Genomic DNA, 23,577 nt, shown 5'->3' with positions numbered 1-23,577 from the left:
AGGAATTTAAGGATTAGTGGTTTAATTTAATCATTTTTTCTTTGGTTTTCAAATAAAAAGATAAAAGTATAGTTTTCGTTGTCGAACATTATCGAACGTTAAATGAATATGTTCACGAATGTTAAACGAACATGAACGTGAACCGAACATGAGTATAAAATCCTTTAAAAATAAACAAATGAACATAAACACAACTTTATTCTTTCAAACTCGGTTCATTTACATCTCTGATATTGGCCTTCAACGGTTCATTTTAGGACAAAAATATTCCTATTTTTTAGCGTTGATCATTTGGTGACCGATGATTTCTATTCGTAGAAGGACCTTTTTGTCCTAAAATAAAACATTGGAAGTAAAAATATTAAAAAAATATGAACTAAAATGACTATATAATCAAATGTTAGGAACATTCTTGACATTATGCTTTTATTAAGTAACATTACCAGTATTCTTACAATATATGTATATGGTTTATTTGAATAGATAAAAATAAAATTAATCAGTATCATCTCATTATAAATAATTATAACTAAATTTTAGGCTTAAAATAAAAATAAGTACTTAAAATATGTTCTTTTTTAGCTTTAGGTACCTAAACTATTTTTTAGTCAAACTAGGTACTTAAACTATTATATTTAAATATTTTAATCCTAATATTTTTTCAATTAGAAAATTATTTTTTGATCAATTATATATTGAGTTGTCACACAAAATTAGGTACTTGTTTTGATCAAAAAAATATTTTAGGAGCTTAAAGCAAAAAAGATGTATAGTTTAGGGACTTATTTTGACCAAAATATAGTTGAAGTACTAAAGTAGTTACATATAATATTTTTAGGACTTATTTTAACAAAAAAATAGTTTAGATACTTAAAGCAAAAAAATGGTATAGTTTAAGTACTTTTTTAGTTTTAGCCTAGCTTTTAATTGAAACTCGAATAAATATATTCGATTCGACTCATATTTTTTTAAAATTCAATTAAAAAAATTTCAGATAAACTTTGAATGATAAATAGTACTCTTTGACTCAACTAATTCAAAATTTTTCTAAAACTATTATATCTAAACTAGATTTGACTCGATTAAATGCTCATTGTAACTCCAATTATGCCTTGAATCTAAAAAAGGGAATTTAGAAGGGACCATTTCCGTAATTATGTCAAAATCTATGGGCCCTTACTATACGGGGAACCCAAAAGAAAAACCCTAGGCTGCTACGTTAATCAAAATGTTGTGTTTGGGGCTTCAATTTCGCTTCCCCTCCCTCTGTTTTCACCTATCATTCAAACTGTTTGATTTTTTTTTTGCAATTAATGAATTCAACAATTTAAATTAAATTCCTTTGGCTTCTTTCATTCCTCTCAATCCATCGCCATTCGCTGTTTCGTCCATGCCTAAGACTAGGAGGTGAGAATCCTTCAATCAATCAATCCCCGGGTTGCCAATTTCCCGTTTCGATTTCATCGTTTTTTCTAATCGTAATTTGGGTTTTTTGTTTTGGGTATTTGACGATGATTTTGATGATTCTTTCGATTTTTTGTTTTTATGAATTTGACGATGATTATGATGACTGTGGGCATGTTCTGCTCGATAATATTGCTAATGTTTCTAAAATTTTAAATGAAATTGGAGGACTAATGAAGTGTTTAGTTGAATTTTCGGGGGATATATCATCTATTTATTGAAATTGCTGATTTTCTAGAATTTTTTATGATGGGTTTTTTGAAAAATATATTTTTCGTATTGTTTCAGGGTTCTTTGTAAGTTTTTTGCTCATGGAGCATGCTTCAAAGGGGAGAATTGTGAGTTTTCCCATGATTGGAAGGATCCACCAAACAATGTAGGAAGTGCCCCTTTGACCTTTCTGTTTTCCCTGTATCTGCTGTTGGTCCTTTTTTTTGTTACCTTAATTGTTGCTTCTTACTTGGTTATTACAGATTTGCACATACTATCAGAAAGGAATATGTTCATTCGGTAGTCGGTGCAGATATGAACATGTTAAGGCTTCTCAATCGGATTTATCTGCTTCATCTTCGTCTACGAAGCCTCGTCAATTCGGGATATCGGGTTCTGTTCCACAAGGACCTTCCACGAGCACATTTCGTGGTTCTGCTGTACTTTCAGCTACTTCAACAGAGTTTTGCGGTTCCAATGGAGGGTTCCTTCCTCCCACCAAAAATGCATGGAATTTGGAACCTGTGCGTGAAGATATATTGGATGATGGTGATGTTTTAGAGCCTAGGAGTCGTAAACTAGCTGATCGTTCCATCTGCTCGTTTGCTGCAGCTGGTAATTGTCCCCATGGAGAAGCATGTCCTCATATTCATGGAGACTTGTGTCCCACCTGCAGAAAACATTGTTTGCATCCTTTCAGACCTGAAGAAAGGGAGGAGCATGTAAAAATATGTGAGAAAAAGCAAAAGCACCTTGAGGCATTGAAATATAGTCAAGAAATAGAATGCGGTGTGTGCCTGGATCGTGTTTTGTTGAAACCCACAGCAGCTGAACGGAAATTTGGGTTGCTCTCAGAATGTGATCATCCTTTTTGCATATCCTGTATTAGAAATTGGCGTAGCAGTTCCCCGTCGTCAGGAATGGATGTAAGGGCTTGCCCAATCTGTCGTAAGCTATCATATTTTATCATTCCTAGTGTGATTTGGTATAGCACTCCAGAAGAAAAGCAGGGAATTGTTGATAGCTACAAGGCAAAACTGAGGTATACAACATTTCAATGATCTATAATATGTCTTATGTACATGTATAAGTTTTTAAGGATTCGACAAGCATTAATTTTTTGCTTGCAGAGCTTAAGATCTGTAAGTTTGTGAATTTATTATTCTAACTAGCAAGTCCATTTTTATATTGTTTTTATCTTCAGGTCAATAGATTGCAAGCGCTTCAACTTTGGTAATGGGAACTGCCCTTTTGGGACTAGTTGTTTCTACAAGGTAATCATTGTCTATTTATTCAGCTTTTTGAAATGGAGAACTTCCTTTTCTTAGTATTTCCCAGTTTGCACCATTTCATATCCTATTAAGTCTCAATTTTGTGCTTTTCGGTGTTTATGGTTATTCTTCTCTTGTCGTGTCACAATGGTTGCCCAATCTTTGAGCAATTTCTTTGCCAAATCTCTATCAGGATATCAAACAATTTGACTTTTATCTGAAGAGGTTAGTGTAGAAATAAAATTTTGTATTTTATCTCAACATTTGAAAACCACAAGCTTTGATCACAATTTCCTTGAATAAGACCGCTACTAATATTTGGTAAGAGGAACAAGTATGAGAGCAGTGGATTATGGGGCAAAACTAATTGGTAAGGCAAAGATGATTAATCATGGCTGAGATTTGGACTAAGTGGATGCAAGGAAAGATTTTAATTTGCCAAATATGATTTTTGTATGAGTAATCATCAGAGAGAAGGATAATGATGATAAATTAAGAACTTTGTTAGAAATAAGCCAATAGGAAAAACAGAATATCTATGGTGCCTTTATACCAAAATTTTCTCCTTCTGTTATTCTATTATGGTGCTGCTTTTGAAAGCATTCTTGCTGCTATAATTAAGGGGGAAATTGTGTCAAATTGCAAGTGTCATCTCACCAAGTCGAAGTGATTATTAATACATCATCTATTTAATGTTGCTGTTCGGTTCAATTATACTTTTCTAGCCCAGAGGTTGTTTTTTAGCTTCCATTTTTGTGATATATATCATGTGTTTTGTTCATTTCTATGCAATTTACTTTAGTTATAGAGAGTGTTAGTTTTACGATTCTTTTAATGGATGCACTTGGGTTGTCTTCCAGCATCATGTCAAGCCAGGATCTTATGCATGGAAATACCACAGGCCACCTCCTCGCCGATCCAATGTTATAGATATGGACATAATTTTCGATGTTTTTGAGCACTTAATTGAGGAAGATGACCTGAATATCTTTGACGATGAAGACTTGGAAAACGATGCTATGTCTATGGAGATGGCCTTGTTTCTAATGCAGCATCTAGATTATGAATCAAGTGACTCCTCAATCGATGAGGAGGATTTTCACTATTAAGTTGCTATATTTAGTTGTGCTCCATTTTGTTGGAAATATTGAAATGTGGTTAAAACATCGTTTATTAGTATTGAAATCTGGATTAAGTTATACTAGACTTTGAAATACTTTTCTTCACAGTTTACATTAGTTTGAGGCTCAATGTGGTGGGTATTAAGGGTGCGTTTGGTTCATGGAATGTAGCATTATCTCCGGGAATGAGATTACCGGAATATAATATTACCTAATACATTACTGGGAATATTGTATTGTTGTGTTTGGTTTGTTTAGTATGAATGTAAGATTACAATGTTTGGTTAAAAGAATTAAAGATTATTAGAATGTATATTTTATTAAATTATCCTTGTTATATATTTGTTTTTTAAACAAGTTGAATTCTAAATATTCAAAAGAAAATATTTGTATAAAAGATCATAGAAAATATATAATTTTATTATTTTTAGTTTATATATTTTCTTTAAAAAATTTAAATTCATAAAATTTATATAATTTTTTTACAAAATTTAAAAGATAAATTAGTTTAATGAAAGGATTTAATTTTATTTCAACCCTTGAACTTCATATAAAATTCTAATTGTGGATTTTTTTTGTAAATGTAAAATAGTTTAAGGATAAATTTGTAATTTACTATTCGTAAAAAAAATTTATTCAATGGTAAGGAGAAGGATATTTTTGAGAAAAAAATTGTTTTAAGGGCATTTTAGTCCAAAGTCATGAGAAAATATTAATATCCAAGTGATTGAGGGGATGACATTCTCAGTAATAAGCCCTCAAAATGTCACTGTTGAGAATGACTTATTACTACTTATTGGGAATCTTTGCAATCCAAACATGGGTATCACATTCTGGAAAAAAAAACTTCCCCCGCCCCCGCCAATCTTCTTTTCCCCATCCAAACGCACCCTAAGTTGTAAAGGTTTTGCCTTGCAATCCTGGAATGCGTATGTTGAAAAAACAAATGTTTTTCCCTATGTTGGCCAATATTTTGTGGATAAAGAAATGTTCGTTGGACCGAATTGTTCACATTAGATTGTGTTTTCAGGCTGTCAGACTTTCTCAGTGACTTGCACATTAGATGAATGTTCACAATATCTTCTAAAACGTGAGTTCTTTGACTCTGCTTTTTCTTCTCTACTACTTTCAAGTTCTGATGTCTACTACGTTCATGTCACGGAGCTTGTTCTCTGGTTTGGTCCCTCTCCCCCGTTCGAGTAGTATGAAATCATTTATGGAGACCCTGAAACTTTGAACGTTGTAATGCTTTGTACAACACATCGGATAGCCATTTGCGAAAACTACAATTTCGATCGAATAAATACCCGTCTTTGTTTCCGGGAAGTCGATCAATTCCCGTACTTCTTTCAATGCATGCAGGATATCTAAATAATGCAAGGGCCTATCGCCTCACAGCTTTGATGGAAAACATTTCTTCGGTTCCTAGTGTTGCACACTCCATTTCACAAGGTAAAAGTATTGAACAAATTCCATTCATTGGTGTTACAGACTGTACGGCTTGAAAAAACACGTAAATTTGAAACCGGAATTGCAGGGTTGAAGGTTGGAATCATGGGGGTGGTTATATGCAATAAACTGCATCTAAATGTTAATGAAGTAAAAACTATTTTGGGGGTGACAATGCTAACTGATTGATGGATAAAATGCTTGTTGAATGAAGGCTTTGGAATATTAGTAGTAGCCAATGACGATTAGTTTCGAATATTCGTTCGAATAATCGAATATGCGGGGGTGGCTGTGATTATTGCTCCATGCTTCCCCTTTGATCAGTGTAGCACTCTGAAATTGTACATATATATAGGGTTATGCAATGCTGTGATATGGTCTCGGGTTGTGGTAGATTTAGAGAGTTTCATAATATAGGCAGTGGGATCTTAATCTGTTAGTTTCGGCGATGCCCGTATTGTCGACTATAATGATGTCCGATGAAAGAAAGCCGGCTCCGTCGGCTGATGCAGTGTTTATATAGTTGTCATCTTGACATATTCGTATGGAATCCAGACAAGTTCGGTAATCTTTTGTTGCATTCAAGCAAAATCATCAGATATATATAAAGATCACTTTCCCTTGCTTCCCCCGACTAGACATATTACCCTCCCCCTCCCACAGTATGAAGCCAATGCCTGTGATTGCAAAATTTCTTAAAACACCATTTTCACGCTTCTATTACATACATCTCTCTATTCTAAGACATGTCTCAAGGTGTTGAAGATTCATCGCCTTCGGATTTTTACCCCATTTTTCGATCCATTTATGTACTTGATGCAGTCGGTCCGTTAGAAAAAATGTTCCGGAAAAAAAAAACAAATGCCAAAAAGAGAAATCAATGCAACCATGGGGCGGAATGTGAGAAAATGAGAGAGACTGAACTAGGAGGTAGTGGCATTCCCTTACGGCTTGGGCTCTGTTCGGATGTAGGTGAGACTTCGGGCAGTGGGAAAAGTGAATTTACTTGCAGCAGCATCGGATGGAGTGGCCTGAGCACCACGCTTCCACTGAAAGCTTCTTGCACCAGGTTTTATGGGGAGGTGAGGCCTAAATGCACCTGGGATACCTCGGGCAAAAGGAGCACTAGCAAACCTCGCAGTAGCAAATGGAGAACCCCGAGCCACGCGGGGCCATGTCATGACAGGAGCGGCTTCTTGAGGAGCAAAAGTTTTCTTCACAACCTTCAGCAAGAAGGAAATCAAACAAGTTGTGACTTAGTCGTCATATATTTTGGAGCAACAAATCAACATGAATGCAAAGAAATTGGCAGTGGAACACATTCAACGGAAGTGAATCATACAGTAAACAGTATAGCATGGCCATTGGAATATAGACCAACTTACTTTATAATGTTTACAAGCTGTTCAGTAACATGTCATACAAACAAAATTGTCGAAAGTCGCAACCATTGACTGCCAAAATATGAACTATATCAGCAGTGTTTTTGCCGAAAATGTTTCGGCTATCAAGCAGCCTTATGACACTAGGCTAAGCCACGATAGAGTTTCCAATAGAGTAAAAATTTTAACACGCTTAACTCTCGACTTATGATGGAGAAATATCAATATGCATGGGAAGTTCAACAGAAAACACACAAAAAAGGTTGAATAAAACAACAGAGAACAAGGATTAAATACCTTAAGAATCCGTGACATGAATGAGATACCATCAAGAGACAAAGCATTGTCTGCTGCTTCCTTTCGCATAAACTCCACATAAGCTGACCTGTGTAGCATTGCACCTTAGGAAAAAAAGAGGATGTTTTACAGACATATTCAGAACGAGTATTTAAAGCAACTTACCCTTTTGGTTGCCCCGTCGCTGCATCCATAAAAATAACAACTTTTAGCACTTCTCCGAACTTGTTAAAATGTCGGGAAAGACTATCCTTGGTAGCAGCAAAATGGACCTGCTTATGTTACAGAATCATATATTGTCAAAACAGTGTAAGGGAGCAATCCTCTTTGTAAACTAGACAGATAAGTTTGGTTTCTTACATTGCTAACAAAGATGGTTCGAGAATCAGCATCCTCTAAAGGACGACCGGCAGAATGTAAAACTGCAAAAAGAAAATGGCAAAAAATTAAAAAAAAAGTTAAGAATGCAAGGAAAAATCCAACAGAATTTTAAAAAAACGGATTTAATGAAAAAAGGTCATAATACACAAGGGACTTTCATGTCTGAACACGCAACAGCTAAAAAACCAATTCTAACAATAGAAGACAACTCACCAGAAGATGACTGCACTGCTTTCTGAGACATATCTTGATTATAAGCAGCACTTTTATCCTATAATTTACACACAAAAAATAAAGTAAATTTACACTGCCCAAATGCAAAGAATAAGGGAGAGAATAAATATAGGAAGAAGATCCTACATTTCCATTACCGACTGTAACTGGGTTGTCATTCTCCAATCTAACATTAGATTTGTTAGCAGCCACTTCCCTCTCCAGAAGAGATTTTTGACTCTCCAATTCTGAAACCTCCCTTGGCTCTTGATAATGAGGTGGTTTCCACGTGTTTACATTGACAGAAATGTTAACTATCTTACGAGAATTTGCTGCTATTGTAGATTGATTTTGAACTGTGTTCCTTGTTTGCAAGATTTCATTATCCTTAGCTACATTGTACTGCACCATAAGTGAGTTATCACCCTTGTTTCCAGTTGATGTACCAGTACGAGACACGTCCATGCCTCCAAGGCCAACAACATCAACATCATCGTACCATTCATTGTCAGACAGAGAATCTGAAGCCAACCCAGTCTCACTGTCTAACGCAGTTATGTTACCGAGATGTCGACCACCATACTGATCTCTTTGATAATATGACGAATCGGTTGTCTCCAAAGGTTGGTCAAGATCTCCATATTCTTCATCCTGGGGAAGAGACTCTCTGAATCCTGGAAGTAGGTCATGGCTGTCCAAAACATCCATTCCAGGACCAAGCCTGTCAAACATACTTCCAGCATTTTTTATCTTTGTCACATCTTTAGCAGCTTCTGCAACAGCCTTGATCACTGTCGCCATTGGATTTGGCACTCTTGCAACAGACTGAATTCTCCGAGGACGAACAGGCAAATCTCCAGAAGTTGTTGAGACAACAGATCTAAGGCGCTTGGATGATGGTTCCTTTGATGAAACAGGTGTCCTCGAAGTTCCAACTGCATCTCGCACAGCAAACTGAAGCAGCCGCCTAGGGGCATCAATGTTCATCTGAGAAACTGCTTTCCTCTACAAAAGGAGTTCATCCATGGATCAGATGACCATAGCCAAAGGAACGAAAAAGACATTGGCATTTGACACAACATCAAACCGCTATACAATTTACATAAAATTATTTCTTGAAGAAACAAATCCTTCTGAATTATTGTTAGAGCAAAAAATATAAGTAATTAATGATTAATATGTGACCTTAGGAAAATTAAGAAATTTACCCCTATACATCAGCTCTAAATCATTTCCATAAGGATATAATTTTTTCAATTAAAGGAGAACAATATGCTCTTAATTCTAGTCAGTGGTCATCAACTAGTCAATAATATGTATCCTATATATTCAAACCTTTATAGGCTGTCGCTCATCAGGTCTACTCCTTTTCTTCTGAGAATGGCGAGGAGAGGTAGATTTTCCACGGTTTACTTTACGACCAGATTTTTCTTCAAAACGAATACTCTCAACCTCAGAGCTCCTAAGAGGAGGTGGTTCAGCTGCATCCCTAACTAGTCCCTTCCACTCCCTGTTGTGCCGGTTCCTGGAAACCTTAGTAGTCTGTCCTCTTTCAGAATCAGTGTCCAACTGGTGAGGGTCGGCACCAATAGACTGGTTCCCCAATGCAGTTGTTCTGGCTCCTTGAACATGAAGTTCTTGAGAAGGAATATATAGATCCAAATTTGAAGCCAAATGATCCCACAACCTAGTCAAAAGCAAAATATGAATATTATATCCATACACACTAATATAAGAAAAATTAGAAGTACCAGAGGTGAGGATAACTTGGGGCTCAATCCTGTCAGCTATGTTTATATAAGCACTGATTTTCCAAAATGGAGAAAGTTGGAAAAATAATCTAAATACCAGGTGACAAAAGAATCGCTGTCATCTCCAAGAAAAACATTCAACTCATTCATTGCTTCATCTTTACGTCTGCCATTTCTCAATAATACAATCACATATTCCTGACAATCAAATCAATGAGAGAATACCATAAGTTGTCACCTGGAATAGCTAATCTTTCACAATTTCTAACAGATTTGGTAATTTGCGTACTCCAACTCTTTCAGAGATTGGATATAATCAGAGAACCACATCAAAACTGAAAGGTCAAGAATGCTAACCAACTACAACAAAGGCGAGATACATTGTTATAGGAAAGATTAAAACCATATATCATTCAAACAATCTTAAAACTGAAAAAAAAAATATTCAAGGGCTTATGAAAATCCATGTAATCATTAAATCTCAAGCAAAACATTACGGACGATGGTGCCTTTTAATTCCTCACTTTCTTCCCAATCCTTTCTTTTTAACCAGTGCCACAAACTCTTGATAAGAACACAGAACATTAAAATAAAAGGAACGAACCTGAGTATTTTAAAGAGTTCAAATTCTACAAATGCCACTCAAAAACATGCTATCATTATGAAATTGAATAGAAAAACAAACGCCAAAGGTTCAACTTCAAAAGGCCGAAATTCGATAAGCCAAATCTCACAGCAAACCAAAATGCAGAAACAACGTTATGATCAATGCAACCGTTCAGAAAGAAAAAAAAATCCAATCATCACACATTTAAATAAACAAAAGGAGAAACATGTGAAACACATAAATCGAATATTAAATCGCAAAGTGCGAAAAGAAGTACCACAAGTGTATCATCAGTGTAGTCGCCCATAAACTCCTTGAGTTTTTTATTGACTCTATCTTTCAACTTGGCCGCTCCATCTCCGCTAAAATTAACTTTAAATGTCAAATCATCAACTCGATCCACGCTGCCCATCTTCCGTCGATTTCCTCTTCCAAACCCTAATCTAACCTCTACCGATAAAAACAAGAGGGGGAAAAATAAAAACAAACGGATAATCCTGCTATTCCAGAAACCCTAACACCAGGGGTTTGCAAGCGACGTGAAAAGGAGGGAGCGGCGGATGAATTGGAGGGACACGGCGGAGCTTGAGCTGATCGTAGTGCCTGCGAGAGAGAGAGAGAGGGTCGGGTTTCATAGCATATGGGAATCCCTCGATCGTAAGAGAAGGAATTTGGGATCGGATTATAGGGGAGATGAAGCAAACGATGATTATCTGCGTCTAGGTTCATATATATGTATCGACTGTGAATGGGACTTTATTTGGTCAAATTATGTATACAGCCACTGTAATGTCTAGTTGTAATGAATTTAATCCTTCTACTATAATTTTAGAGTAAAATACGTATTTAGTACCTAAACTATCAGTTTCAGTCTGTTTTAGTACCTAAATTTTCAAATTTTCAAACATACATAAAGTTTAGTTTTTATTTCATTTTAGTACCCGTTGTAAAAAACTTTAGTTTTTGTTTCATTTTAGTACACTTCAAAATTTAACATTAAGTTTTTAAAAAAAATGAAAGTTTAGGTACTACAACGGACTAAAACTGATAATTTACGTATTAAATGTGTTAAGTTTTTAACAGTTGGTACTAAAATTAAATGAAACTAAATTAGGTATGATTTTGAAAAAATTGAAAGTTTAGGTATCAAAATAGGCCAAAATTAATAGTTTATATACTAAATGTGTAGTTTACCCATAATTTTATTATTTTTAATTTACTACCTTCTCGGAAAAGGTATATTAGGGTTCGTTTGGTTGGGGGAAAACATTTTTCGGAAAATGAAATCTAGAAAATGAATTACATTTTCTGGAAAACATTTTCCAGTGTTTGGATGGTATATTGTAAAATGTTTTACACTGTTTGGTTAATTTTTCTGAAAACAGTTTTCAAAATCTGTTTTTAATAAAGAAGTAAACATATTCGATATGTTTTTATTCTTTATTATTTTTAAAGGTTCATTTTTTATATATATAATTATATTTTATAAAAATTTATATTTTTATAAGAACGCCAAACTAAATTTTTAGATAATATTAATAATTTATGTTGATTGTATTATAAATACACTATTTTAGGTTTAAAATCTTCATGGTGCTTATTCATTCGTATTTTTAGAAATGAATTTCAACATATAATTAATATTTTGTAAGTTTATTTGATATAATATTAATAATTGATTAAAAATATATTATAAAAGTTTATAAATATTATGTAGGTTTAATTAATAGTACACCACATTAAAACAACAATGATACATAACTTCTCAAATATTATAAGAATTAGTTCAGAATATAACAAAATTTCTCAAAAACAACAAATAAATGTCTTAAAAGAACAGAAAATGTACTGAACATTTCATTAACCAAAACATCACATTCAAGATCCAACGTCACAACACATGATCTATATTTTGCAAGAGTCTCCAAAATTACAACTCTCCTTCCAAATGCTCAATCCATTGAAAGTTCCAACAATCAAGCTAAGAATATCCTGAAAGCATGCCACAAATCAATCACCAGACAGTTGAAAATTTATTATTTTCTAAGAAAACTAAGACCAAAAACAATAAATCTTCATGAAAGAAAAAGCACCTTTAGAATATCATCACTATAAGGCGCTTCAGGCGCAATTATCCGAGTTATCTCACAAATACAGGTTGCAACTAGGAGTTTGGCTTCCCGATCTTGATGATTCAGCAATTCTGGCTTGACAATTGCATTAAGAAGAGGCTGCATTGATTCCATTATTGATGATGGTGGAGACTGGTCAATCTCAGAGAGACATGTAGCAGCTTGTTGCGGATTAGACGGAAAACATTCAATGATATATGCCAAATAACCAAATTAAAAGGCTGCAGCTGATTTTGATACACAATATATATATGAATTCACAAGTTCAATCATCCAACAAGATGTATAAGATTCATGAAGTAATACATATTACCACAAACCCGACTGTCCAAGCACATAGGTCTGATGCTAGATGTGTGTAAGTAAAATGATAAAGAACATGTGAAATAGACAAGAATAAAAGAAAATATAGGAAAAAATCTTTACTACCATTAAGAATTATCAACCAATGCACAATCAGTGATTCAAACAAACTTAAAAGATAAAAATATCTAAGCTTTTCACTAAACCACCAATAAATTTGAGTCCATAAAATAAAAGAACTATCATCTTTCATGAATAACAAGATATCTCTTCATGTCATAACAAGTTCACCATTAGAGATTCCAAGCACCATGTGAGACCAAAATAAAACCAATCCATATTCGAAAAAATCTCTTTGGTCTATGTTTGGATAAGACAATAATTCTTTAAATACCTAGTTGCTATTGATCAAGTAAATTTCAGTTTTACAAAATCCAACATAAATTGAATTCCACGGTTGGAAACATAAAATTCAAAATTCAGATTTCAAAACAGAACATGCATACATTATGTGTAAATTGCAGAGATCCAACATGATTGCCATAAATTTCAATTTTACAAATATCAATCCTATTTCTGAAATCCAAATCCACTGTTTGAAATTCAAGCTCCCAAAACCTAAAGAAATCGGGAAATTCTTACATCGTTTAAGAGTAACCCAAACAGAGCCGGTCTCAGTGCTTCGCTCAAACATGCTCGTAAGTTCATTAAGAAAAGGGTCTGGTTGTAGAAGAACCTTAACGAAAAACAAAAAAATCAGCATAAATCATATCAATAAGATCAAATGCCCAAGAAATAAAAACGAACATAAATAACGAAATTACAACAAATCAAAACCACCAAACATATATACTAAGAGGGAAAAAAGCTAAACAGAATTCAAAAGCGAATAATAACCTTTATGATTAAGCAAAAGCCTAAAAAATGTTCTTCAATTTGTTGAATTCAGAGATAGAGAGAGACAAAAGCCCATAACATTAAATAAACGAAAAAGGATTAGAAGGGATGTTGAATTACCATGATTAGGAGAAACTTTGTGAATTATGGGAACAACCCTAATTCAACCAATTAGGAACGAACTTTAGCTAAGCAATCTAAAGTTCAGTGGAGAAGTAATAAAAAGTTGAAGAATGCGTGCCTTTAACAGCTTGAGAATGGCGTCTTTCGCGGATGGAGGAGATTCCAACTTGGATCCCAGCTCCTTGAGCTGCTCTTCCAGCTTCTCCGTCAATGAGTCGTGGACTCGATAAGATGAGAGATAGAAAACAAAGAGGGAAAAAGGGGAAGAAGGCCACTGGATCGATCGAAATTCGGTGTGGAGCGAAGGAAAGAAAATGACTTACCCTTAGATCAATCAACCAGTTTAAATTTTATTCGGGAGAAAAATTTAGGGTAAACTACGTACTTAGTATCTAAACTAATAGTTTTAGTATGTTTTAGTATCTAAACTCTTATTTTTTTTCAAAACCATACTTAATGTTTAGTGTTAGTTTCATTTTAGTACTCGTTGTTAAAAACTTAACGCGTTTAATATCTAAATTATCAATTTTGATCCGTTTTAATACCTAAACTTCCAATTTTTTTCAAAACTAGCATTAAATTTTTAATAGGATACTAAAATAAAACAAAAACTAAATTTTAGGTATGATTTTAAAAAAATTAAAAGTTTAGATACTAAAATAGATTAAAGCTAATAGTTTATATATTAAATACGTAATTTACCCAAAATTAATATGGTTCGATGAATTTCAGTTACTATCGATTTATTATTATGTGTACTTGTTAGTACAAGATTTTGATATTTTGAATTATTTTTATATAGTTATATTCATTCAATATAATAACAAGTAAAATACGTATTTAATAACTCACCTATTCTCACGATTTTGTTTTAATCACCAACTATTTTTTTCCAAAATTATACCTAATGTTATGTTTTACTTCCATTTTGGTCACCTAATGTTAAAAAATTAATAAAACTACTGCGTAGTAATTCTTTTTATTTTTCAATAATGACATGACATTACCTTATGGTGACGCTTCAACATTATCATTCATTTTTAACATTGAGTGACCAAAACGAAATTAAAAAGTAACATTAAGTATGATTTTGGAAAAAATAGTTTGATGATCAAAATGAAATAACAGGAATAAGTGAGTGACTAAATATGTAGTTAACCCTATAATAATTTAATTATTGAGTTTGATTAATAATTTTATATGTTGTATGAATATTTTTATATATAAATATACAAAATTATATTATCATAATTATCTTGGATTGGGCATAGGGCTGTAATGAAATGAGATGAATAGCGAGTTATTCGAGATTGACTCAATCAAGCTCGATCAACACTCGAATGGACTCGATTCAAGCTCATATTCTTAACGAGTAGAAGTGAATTACTTGTACTCGAGTCGAAAAGCTCACGAGCAACTCGAAAAAAAAATATTAAAATTTTAGATTTTTAAATTAAAATTATTAATAATATTAACATTTATAATTTTATATGGTATTTTAGAAAAAATACAATATAAGGATTCATGTACTTAAGGGTTCAAGTTCAAGCTAAACTTCAACTTTTTTATTTCAAGTGGAGTACGAAAATTTTAAGGTCGCGAGCTTTAAATTCGAACAAATGTTAATTTTAAAGTTTTTTATTCAAGTTGAACTCAACAATACTCGATCTCAACTTGACTCATTTACAACCCTAATCGAGCGAGGTGTGTTGAACTTTTCTTAAATCTGAACCAATTCAATATAGTTAAGTTTAAGAAAAATAATTGCATCAAAATTTAAATTTCATAAAAAAATTAAATCATATCAGATCAAAACTTTAAAAAAAATTAATTTTTCGATAAATTATGCGTTTAGTACCTAAACTATCAGTTTTAGTCTATTTTAGTATCTAAACTTTCAATTTTTTAGAATCATACCTAAAGTTTAGTTTTTATTTCATTTTAGTATCTCGTTCAAAATTTAACGTTAAGTTTTGAAAACAATTGAAAGTTTAGATACTAAAAATTAATTATTGAGATATTCTCTCATTTTCCGATCATGTTGAGGCAACAACTGGAGATAAGAGAAAGTAAGGACGGGACTAAGAATTTATTAAAAAGATTAAAGTAATTTTTATTTTTAGGAAAATATTTTTTAATTAAAGGGGTTCTGGTAAAAAATTAATTATTTTTAAAAATATAATTTTTAGTATTAATTAATACTTAAAAATCTTTTTAAAATTAGGCAAATGTGGGTTTTTAAGGGAACAAGGGGCATTAGCACTCACAATCAAAGATCCAAAGATATTTGGATACCAAAATCTAAATAAATGTCTTTTGTAGACGTGTAGGAGCAATTTTGACAAAAATGAAGAAATTTAAATGCTCTAACCACACATGATGAGGAATTGGTAACCTCTAATCTTAAAGTTTTTTGACTTTGCATTATTGGTTGCTTATTTGTTTTATGCATGCGTGAGTTTTGAACTTAAATGATTGTGTGTTGATGCCTATCTCATGTATGCTAAATTATGTTATAGTGAACATTTTAAAGTTGTTAATGATTTTTCATAAACTTTTGTTCATCATAATGATATTTGGTCATATGTATTTTTAATTTTTAATTTTTAATTTTAATTTTTGACCTTAAATTGAATGTTCATACATGCACCTTTTATTGCAAATTATATCTCTCTAACAATTGATATCAATTTTCAAATGCATAACATTTTTAAAAAGTTTTATGCATATGAACTTTAATGCCTCATGTCAATATTACATAAAGTATAATAGACTTGGATTTATTGAATTTCATGTGTTTGTAACATGTGTATTCATCTTTGTTAAAATTCAATAGTCTTTAAGTGTCAAAGTTTTTAAGTTAAATTTTCTTTTGGGAATGCATTTGTTGAGGGGGAGCTTTTAAAAAATTTCAAATGATTTTATGTTAAAAATTTCTACTTACTCTCCATTGTCATTTTTGAACTTAAATGTTTGAATTATTTTTTATATAAAAAAGGGGGAGAAGTATGAGTTTGAAAAAATCAATTTCAAGAATGAAAAGGGGAACTTTAATATTTTCCAAAATATTTCTCTTTTTCATTAAATGTTTTTTTAAGGGGGAGTTTTGCCAAAACTATTTGTCAAATGTTTTGTTATATAAAAAATAGGGAGATTGTTGAACCTATTTTAATATAACAAATTTAAAGGAAAAATGTTTTTACACTTGATTAATTTATTCAAAATTTTCAAAAATAATTCAAAGTCCATAAAATTTGAATTTGAACACAAAACAATTTTTCTGGGTATACTGTAACACCCCAAATTTCGGACTAGTAGTATCGAGTTTACCTAAGAGGTTTGTGGACCTCGTGGAATTTATAATTAAATTCATTGTGTCAAATTGGGCTTAATTGGGTTGGAATTGAGCCCAATTAGCCACAAAAGGGATTTTTTAATTATAAGAAAATAATGAAGGATCAAATGTGAAGTTTCACCATTTTATAAAGATGAAAGGTTTTTAACTCTTTCGTCTCATTTTTCTCTTCATTTCTTTCATATTTTCTGATTTTCATCTTCTTCTTCCTCTCCAAATCCCATAACACAAAAGTAAGTTCTTTAGCCTCTTTTCATGTTTTAAATTAGTCCATAATCCATCCAGCATCGTCGTTTTAGTGATTCAAAGCATTGGGTCCTTTGTAGCTAAGAGAAAAGTGAGGGTGTTCATCTAAATCATAGAAGAAGGGTGTGTGGCTAAGTAATGAGCTCCATTTCAGGATTCAAACATCGTGGTATTATATTTTTAATCCTTTGGAGTGTTAAGGTTTTCATAAGTATAAAGATTTGTTAGGATTTGAGTGTTTAAGCATTTTAGGGTTTATATTTGATTTAATGATCAAATGATATTTTAGATGTTAAGAAGACTTTTTATGCCACTTTATAACCCTAAGTAACTCCCTAAAGTTATAGCACATGATTAAAACCAAACTAAGACATTAGAGACAATTTTTAGGTGTTTTCTGAGCCTAAATAAGATAATTATGGGTTTGAGTATCGATACTGGATGATTTGGGCAAAATTAGAGATTTCCATCTAAGAGTATCGATACTCAGTGTGACAATATTGATATTGGGCTAAATTTCAGCAACAAAATGTATTTTTTGTAGCTATACTTATAGGGGTATCGATACTTGACCCTAGGGTATCGATATTGGGGAAAAAATATATTGGAAGGTTAGATTTGATCTCTTTAAGACCCATAAGAGCAAACGATGATCCATAATGATTGAACTTAGTCCGTGAGGGACGCAAATGGCCAAAGGAGCCTGAATACACTCGAAGGAGTGGGTTACAACCGAAGTAACCATAGTAGGCATAACACGTTCAAGTTTCTTTAGTCAAGTACGTAGCGAGTATCTAAGAATAAAGGACCATTACTAAGGATGTACCGATAAACGATATCATGAATTTAACAGATTTCAGGATAGCGGAGTCGTGAACTGCATGAATGTCAGTGAACGATAGACGTACAATCATCCATCCAATTCGAGGGTGAATTGGAGGAAAGCATAGTAAGAGCGACCAGAGTGTCACTACTCAGAGTTGAACCCGAGTCAAGTATCGGGCTAGTGACTAGTACAACTAGTGAGTAGCAGCCACGGAGATCATTGTAGAATCACGAAATATGTAAAGACTTTCTTACAGACATGGAATGACTAAAATGTCTTTAAGTAACGAACAACCAGAATAGATAAACTTAAAAACTAATAGAAATAAACGACTAATAAATCATTCTGAAATATTCTAGATGAGGAACGAGATATCATCTAGTGAGAATGAGACCTCACTTTAATATGCCCATCTATGTTAGGGTTTACCCATGCTACCTTAGTTGCCCTGGTAGGGCATTGTCAATGCGCGAGGCGCTTCAGTGGTTAACTAGGTGCGAAGCCTGAATACTTACAAAGAGTGGGTTAGCGATGTCAGTGTTGCATGGCCTTGAGGCCCATAGATATGTATGTATAGTGCATCAATCCAGTATAAAAGAGGATGATTGTCTTGTGTGTATGTGTCTTGTTTATTAAAATATCCAGATATATCTAAGTAAGTACGTAAGGCACTTCTATGACTAACTTGGGTTCGAGGCCTAACACTTACGATGGGTGGGTTAGCCGGGTTATTAGTATATTTGGATATGTATACTTCAGAGGCTAACTTGGGTGCGAAGAGTGTGTTAGCTGGGTGTTGTTTCCAATGTTGAATTTTGGATATTACCCTAGGTAGGCTAATGGGGTGTTAGTCCCGAGATGTTATGTGACCCTCCGACTACACCATGATGCCTACCATTGTATGTGTGTTTGATGCCTGTTGAGTCATATTTGGATAATGCCCAGTCGAGTCAGAGTCACATTTAGATAATGCTTAGTCGAGTTAGAGTCTCATTTAGATAATGCAAAGAAGTTGCAGTCAGTCTGAGTAGACACCAGATAGAGGTATACTCAGGGCGAGGCCTTTAGCAGACGATTAAGGCAAGTATGAGATTCATACTTCAGTGGTATAACAGTAAGACCTTAAGTAGATAGCACTTAATCTAGATCATACAATTACCTATTGTTTAGTACTACATCTTTAACACGCTTATGTTTATGAAACTCTTATTGTTGCTCTAGATTAACAATTATATTGTTGGGCTTTGTAAGCTCAACGTTAGGATGTTTTCCGTTCGCTGATTGTTAGTTTGTGTCGTTCATAGAGCATCGTCGCAGCAGGACTTTCAGCATCTCCTTCATAGTATTGTAATGTAGCTTTAATGGACATGTGTATTTAAAGAACCTTACTTATGTATTTGTTTTAAATTATGTGTCATAAAGCTCTAGTTTATAGAATGTTTTATAACTGTTATTTACGTTCGAATGATACCATTTTGTAGGTTTCAAAAGAAGAATGAAGAGTTTTTAAAAATCATGAGTTGTCTCGGCAGCCTAATGTGGGGCCCAATCGAGTTTAGGGTATTACATATGCAATATTGATATTATTCGTACAGTGTTGATATCGCATGGACAGTACCAATATAGTTATTGCAGTATTGATACCAAAGGTAAGAGAAATATCGATACTCTCATGGCAATACCGATATTGCCTAGTGTTTTTCAAATGTGTTCATATTCTAGTAAGCAAAAATGGTATCGATACTTAAAGGAGTATCGATAATATTGTATAATAGTATCGATATCGAGACCCTAGTATCGATACTCACTCAACTCAACGGTAAAAAACAATTAGTTTCTTAAATGCATGACTGATAATCCCTATATTGAGTAGTTTATTTTTGTAGAAAATTAATCTCCAACTAGAAATGCCTACAAACTCATTCCAACATATAAAAACAAGTTGAGGACACTTGAAGAAGGTTACAACACCTATCAAAGCAACCTACTTCAAGAGAAACTCTTTCAATCTTATTTATAATTTTCTCTTGTACATATAGTGTTTTATGAGCTTAATTTGTAAACACCTACCTTTTAGAGGTTTTCTTGTTTACTTTTCTTCTATCTTTTTGTAAAAAAGGTTTGGTTCTAGTTTAGTCATTGAAAATTAGGGATTTGTAAAAGGTTACTCTTAAGCCTAAAAAAAGAAAGAATAAATTAGTGAATTTGGTTGAGAAGTCGAACAACTCTAAATCATAGTGCAAATTTCCTATCATTTCTCTCCATAAACCCTAAATTTTTATTTGGCCAATTCATGCCCTCTTGGTACATTTTAAGTTGATCGATAGAGCAACGAAAATCCTAACACCATACAAAAGTTTAATTCTTGTTTCATTTTAATACATCGTTCAAAATTTAACGATAATTAAAATTTTAGGTACTAAAATGGACCAAAACTAATAGTTTATGTACTAAATGCGTTAAGTTTTTAACGACAATGTACTAAAATGAAACAAAAACTAAATGTTAGATATAGTTTTGAAAAAAATTGAAAGTTTAGGTACTATAACAGACCAAAATTAATAGTTTAAGTACTAAATGCATTATTTACCCTAAATTTGTTTATCATCCCGAATATTGAATCAATTTATAGTTTGATTATATCTTCTCAATATAATCAATATAATTCAAAAAATATGATGCACGATGACATCGATATATTCAAATTTTAACTAAAATAATTTTCAACAAAATGTATAAATGATAAAACATTAAATTATTAGTTTAAAATGAAAATTAACTATTGTGATCATGTTGAGGGGAAGTTATATCGTGTTGCAGTTTTAATATACGACTAAGGAAAGACGTTACCGGTTTTGTTATTATTTTTTAACAAAACTAGTAAAAACATTTACCTAAAACATTATTATTTCTACCTAAAACATTAACATTTTTTAACATTTCCGGTAAAATGCCCAATAATAACAAAACCGGTAGAAAAAAATAATGTTTTACATAGTGGTTTACCAGATATGTTAACAAAATCAGTAAAGCGCCCAATAATAACAGAACCGGTGGAAATAATAATGTTTACGGTAATTTTTTTTACAGATTACAAAATAATAACAAAACTGGTAGCATCTTTCCTTAGCCGTATATTAAGGATGTCGCACGTGAGACTTTCTCACGAGGACACAATTGGGGATGATATAAAGCTGGGATTAGGGATGAGAGATGAGGTCGACGAATTATGATTTGACTTGATTCAATCGGGAAGGATTTTTTTTTTAAAAATCGTGTTTGGGTCGAATCAATTTTTTTAGGTTTATGTTCGGATCAGGTCGAAATTCATATTTATGGTGAAAAATATCCGACCTAAAAAAATATAATTTTATCTTATATATGAAGGAATAGTTGTGATAAAACCCCTCTATATATTATTTTCTTTCAATTAAATTTCTATTTTTATTGAATAAAAAATATATTTTTAATAAATATATTATTTCGAGTTGGGTTCGGGTTTTATCTCAAAAAATTAGGTCATGTTCGAGTCGGGTGGAAGGTGTATATTTGTCGAATCGGATGGAGGATTTATATTTTTCGAGTCGGATCTAGTAGACCGAAAATCTAATCTGACCCATGCCTATTCCTACTAGGGACGGAACTATAAATTTATTAAAAGGATTAAATGATTTTTTTTAATTTTTAGAAATGTATTTTTTAATTGAAGGGTTCTGATAAAAATTATTTATTTATTAAAAAATACAATTTTTCAGTACTAATTAATATTAAAAAAAATTAGGAAGGAACTCATGTTCATGTTGGTCTCTGCGATGTTACGTCGATGGAGAAAGTTGTTCAAATTGGGACAAATTGCTCAACACATCACCATGCAAGTGAAATTGCAACTTGAAAATGTTGAAAATGACAACTTGGTGTTTATTTTATTTTGGGGACCATATTGTTCACGTGGTATTTATAAGTGATATTCTTGGAATTTTCTATTTTTTTATTCAACGTGGAAATCTAAACTGAGGTAGAATTAGGGATAAAATAACTATTGGTCCCTAACCTTAGTGACTTTTCTCAATTTGGTCCTTAAACAATTTTTTTGTTCATATTAGTTTTTGAATTCAACCATTTTTCTCCTTTTTCTAGTTTATTTAGAGTCTTGCTTCATCAGAAAGGACAACAAATCTAAAATTGATATGAAAAATTAGAGACCAAATTGAAAAGAATAAAATTTGTTCTTTCTCATAAGATGATGGTCACTAAATCTTTAATGTTCTTTTATTTTAGTTATTGAACTTTTCAAAAAATTATTGTAATCACTAAACTTTAATTCATTTTTATTTCGGCCACCGTCGTTTGTTGTCGTTTTAAAAGAACCATAAAGTTTAAGATTGGTTGTCAACACAAAGGACAAGTGTTCGATGAACGAAACAATCTCTGGTTAATCTCGGAGGTGAAAAGATTTTGTTTGGCTTCAAGCTGGTATAACAATTGACATTGATGAATCGTGAAGTTTTAGCTTTAGTTTCGATTATGATTTGAGGAGATTATAAGACTTTTTCGATGATTTTGAATTGAAAAAAGAAAGAAGAATAAGACGTGTAGTGCAGTGATCTATTCCGATCAAATAAACCTCGAAACAATGGCATAAACGAATGCGAAAGAATGATCGACGCTTTCCAAATTTATTTAGATTTTTAAGCATGTTACATCAATAGTCGTTAAGGTTCAATTATCGAAATGAATGTTTTTCTTAACTATAGTTACTCCAATAAAAGTTTTTCGGTTTCAATGATCAAAATAAAAATACCCTCAAACTTAAGTGACTATTAACGTAGTTTACCCTTCATGCTATTGTTATTACTATTTTAGTTTTATGGTGTGCTGTTGACGAACGGCGGAGTAAAAGACGCGTAAGCGCATTTACAAATAATGACGTCACTCCTTACTATACCAATTCGAGTTTAGTTCAATCAAATATTAAAAAATATATTCTAATTGAAATAAGAGTTAATTGCATCATGTGTCCCCAAATTATAACCTTAATTTTAAATTGGTCCTTGAACTTTTGAATATTTCAATTTCATCCTAAACTATGATTCTCATTCTAATTAGTCGTTAAACTTTTGAGCATTCTAATTTTATCCTTAACTATGACCTGATTTCTAAATTGGTCCCTAAACTTTAGAATATTCAAATTTCATCCCAATTTCATCCAAATATGTAATTATTATCAATCATAATTTAACCTAAATTTCATTTTTTTCAAACATATAATAGTCTAACTTGGCCTAACAATTTTATTGACAAGGGATTTCATTAGTATATAAATATAGCTTGGGATGAATTAGAATGTTCAAAAGTTTGGAGACCAATTTAGAATGAAGGTTATAGTTTGGGGATGAAACTGAAATAATTAAAATTTTGAGGACCAATTTAAAATGATAGTCATAGTTTATGGATGACTTTAAAACATTAACAAATTAGGGATGATTTTGGAATGGGGTCATACTTTAAGGATATGTGATGTAATTAACTCTTTAAATAATTATTGATAT

At 32.4% G+C, this 23,577-nt stretch overlaps 2 protein-coding genes and 1 long non-coding RNA gene across 5 annotated transcripts; 1 reads left to right on the top strand and 2 right to left on the bottom strand.

Moving 5' to 3' along the window:
* The first annotated feature begins 1,223 nt into the window (after positions 1-1,223).
* Positions 1,224-4,281, top strand: LOC120136683 (putative RING-type E3 ubiquitin transferase C3H69). Of its 3 annotated transcripts, XM_039152646.1 has the most exons (6): positions 1,224-1,407; positions 1,753-1,840; positions 1,938-2,716; positions 2,879-2,948; positions 3,116-3,170; positions 3,281-3,672. In XM_039152646.1, exons 1-5 carry the CDS (start codon positions 1,391-1,393, stop codon positions 3,164-3,166), a joined length of 1,005 nt encoding a protein of 334 aa, XP_039008577.1. In that variant the 5' UTR covers positions 1,224-1,390; the 3' UTR covers positions 3,167-3,170; positions 3,281-3,672. The 3 variants fall into 3 exon arrangements, with proteins under 3 accessions (XP_039008577.1, XP_039008575.1, XP_039008576.1); XM_039152644.1 differs by lacking the exons at positions 3,116-3,170; positions 3,281-3,672 and adding an exon at positions 3,806-4,281; XM_039152645.1 differs by having other exon boundaries at positions 3,116-3,674.
* Positions 4,282-6,157: 1,876 nt separating this feature from the next.
* Positions 6,158-10,833, bottom strand: LOC120136681. The gene is made up of 9 exons (XM_039152637.1): positions 10,424-10,833; positions 9,637-9,737; positions 9,124-9,475; positions 7,936-8,793; positions 7,789-7,846; positions 7,555-7,616; positions 7,360-7,466; positions 7,195-7,282; positions 6,158-6,738 (listed from the first exon to the last, which is right to left on the bottom strand). Exons 1-9 carry the CDS (start codon positions 10,556-10,558, stop codon positions 6,460-6,462), a joined length of 2,040 nt encoding a protein of 679 aa, XP_039008568.1. The 5' UTR covers positions 10,559-10,833; the 3' UTR covers positions 6,158-6,459.
* Positions 10,834-12,261: 1,428 nt separating this feature from the next.
* LOC120136687 lies at positions 12,262-13,920 on the bottom strand. Its single transcript, XR_005517368.1, has 3 exons — positions 13,599-13,920; positions 13,224-13,317; positions 12,262-12,439 (listed from the first exon to the last, which is right to left on the bottom strand). It is a non-coding gene; the product is annotated as an uncharacterized LOC120136687 (long non-coding RNA).
* Positions 13,921-23,577: the final 9,657 nt, after the last annotated feature.

This window comes from Hibiscus syriacus, unplaced genomic scaffold (assembly GCF_006381635.1).
Source record: "Hibiscus syriacus cultivar Baekdansim isolate YM2019G1 unplaced genomic scaffold, ASM638163v2 tig00110637_pilon, whole genome shotgun sequence".
In the NCBI taxonomy this organism is placed as follows: Eukaryota; Viridiplantae; Streptophyta; class Magnoliopsida; order Malvales; family Malvaceae; genus Hibiscus; species Hibiscus syriacus.
Note: the sequence above shows the minus strand (reverse complement) of the source record. Positions and strands in the feature narration are given on the sequence as shown.

Excerpts from the sequence above, each read along its gene's own strand:
- LOC120136683 (XM_039152644.1), top strand. Across the intron at positions 1,841-1,937 it reads GGAAGGATCCACCAAACAAT|ATTTGCACATACTATCAGAA; the intron begins GTAGGAAGTGCC and ends TGGTTATTACAG. Across the intron at positions 2,717-2,878 it reads AGCTACAAGGCAAAACTGAG|GTCAATAGATTGCAAGCGCT; the intron begins GTATACAACATT and ends TTTTATCTTCAG.
- LOC120136681 (XM_039152637.1), bottom strand. The coding sequence starts at position 10,558 with ATGGGCAGCGTGGATCGAGTTGATGATTTGACATTTAAAGTTAATTTT. Across the intron at positions 9,476-9,636 it reads AGCGATTCTTTTGTCACCTG|GTTGTGGGATCATTTGGCTT; the intron begins GTATTTAGATTA and ends GCTTTTGACTAG. Across the intron at positions 8,794-9,123 it reads ATGAGCGACAGCCTATAAAG|AGGAAAGCAGTTTCTCAGAT; the intron begins GTTTGAATATAT and ends CTCCTTTTGTAG.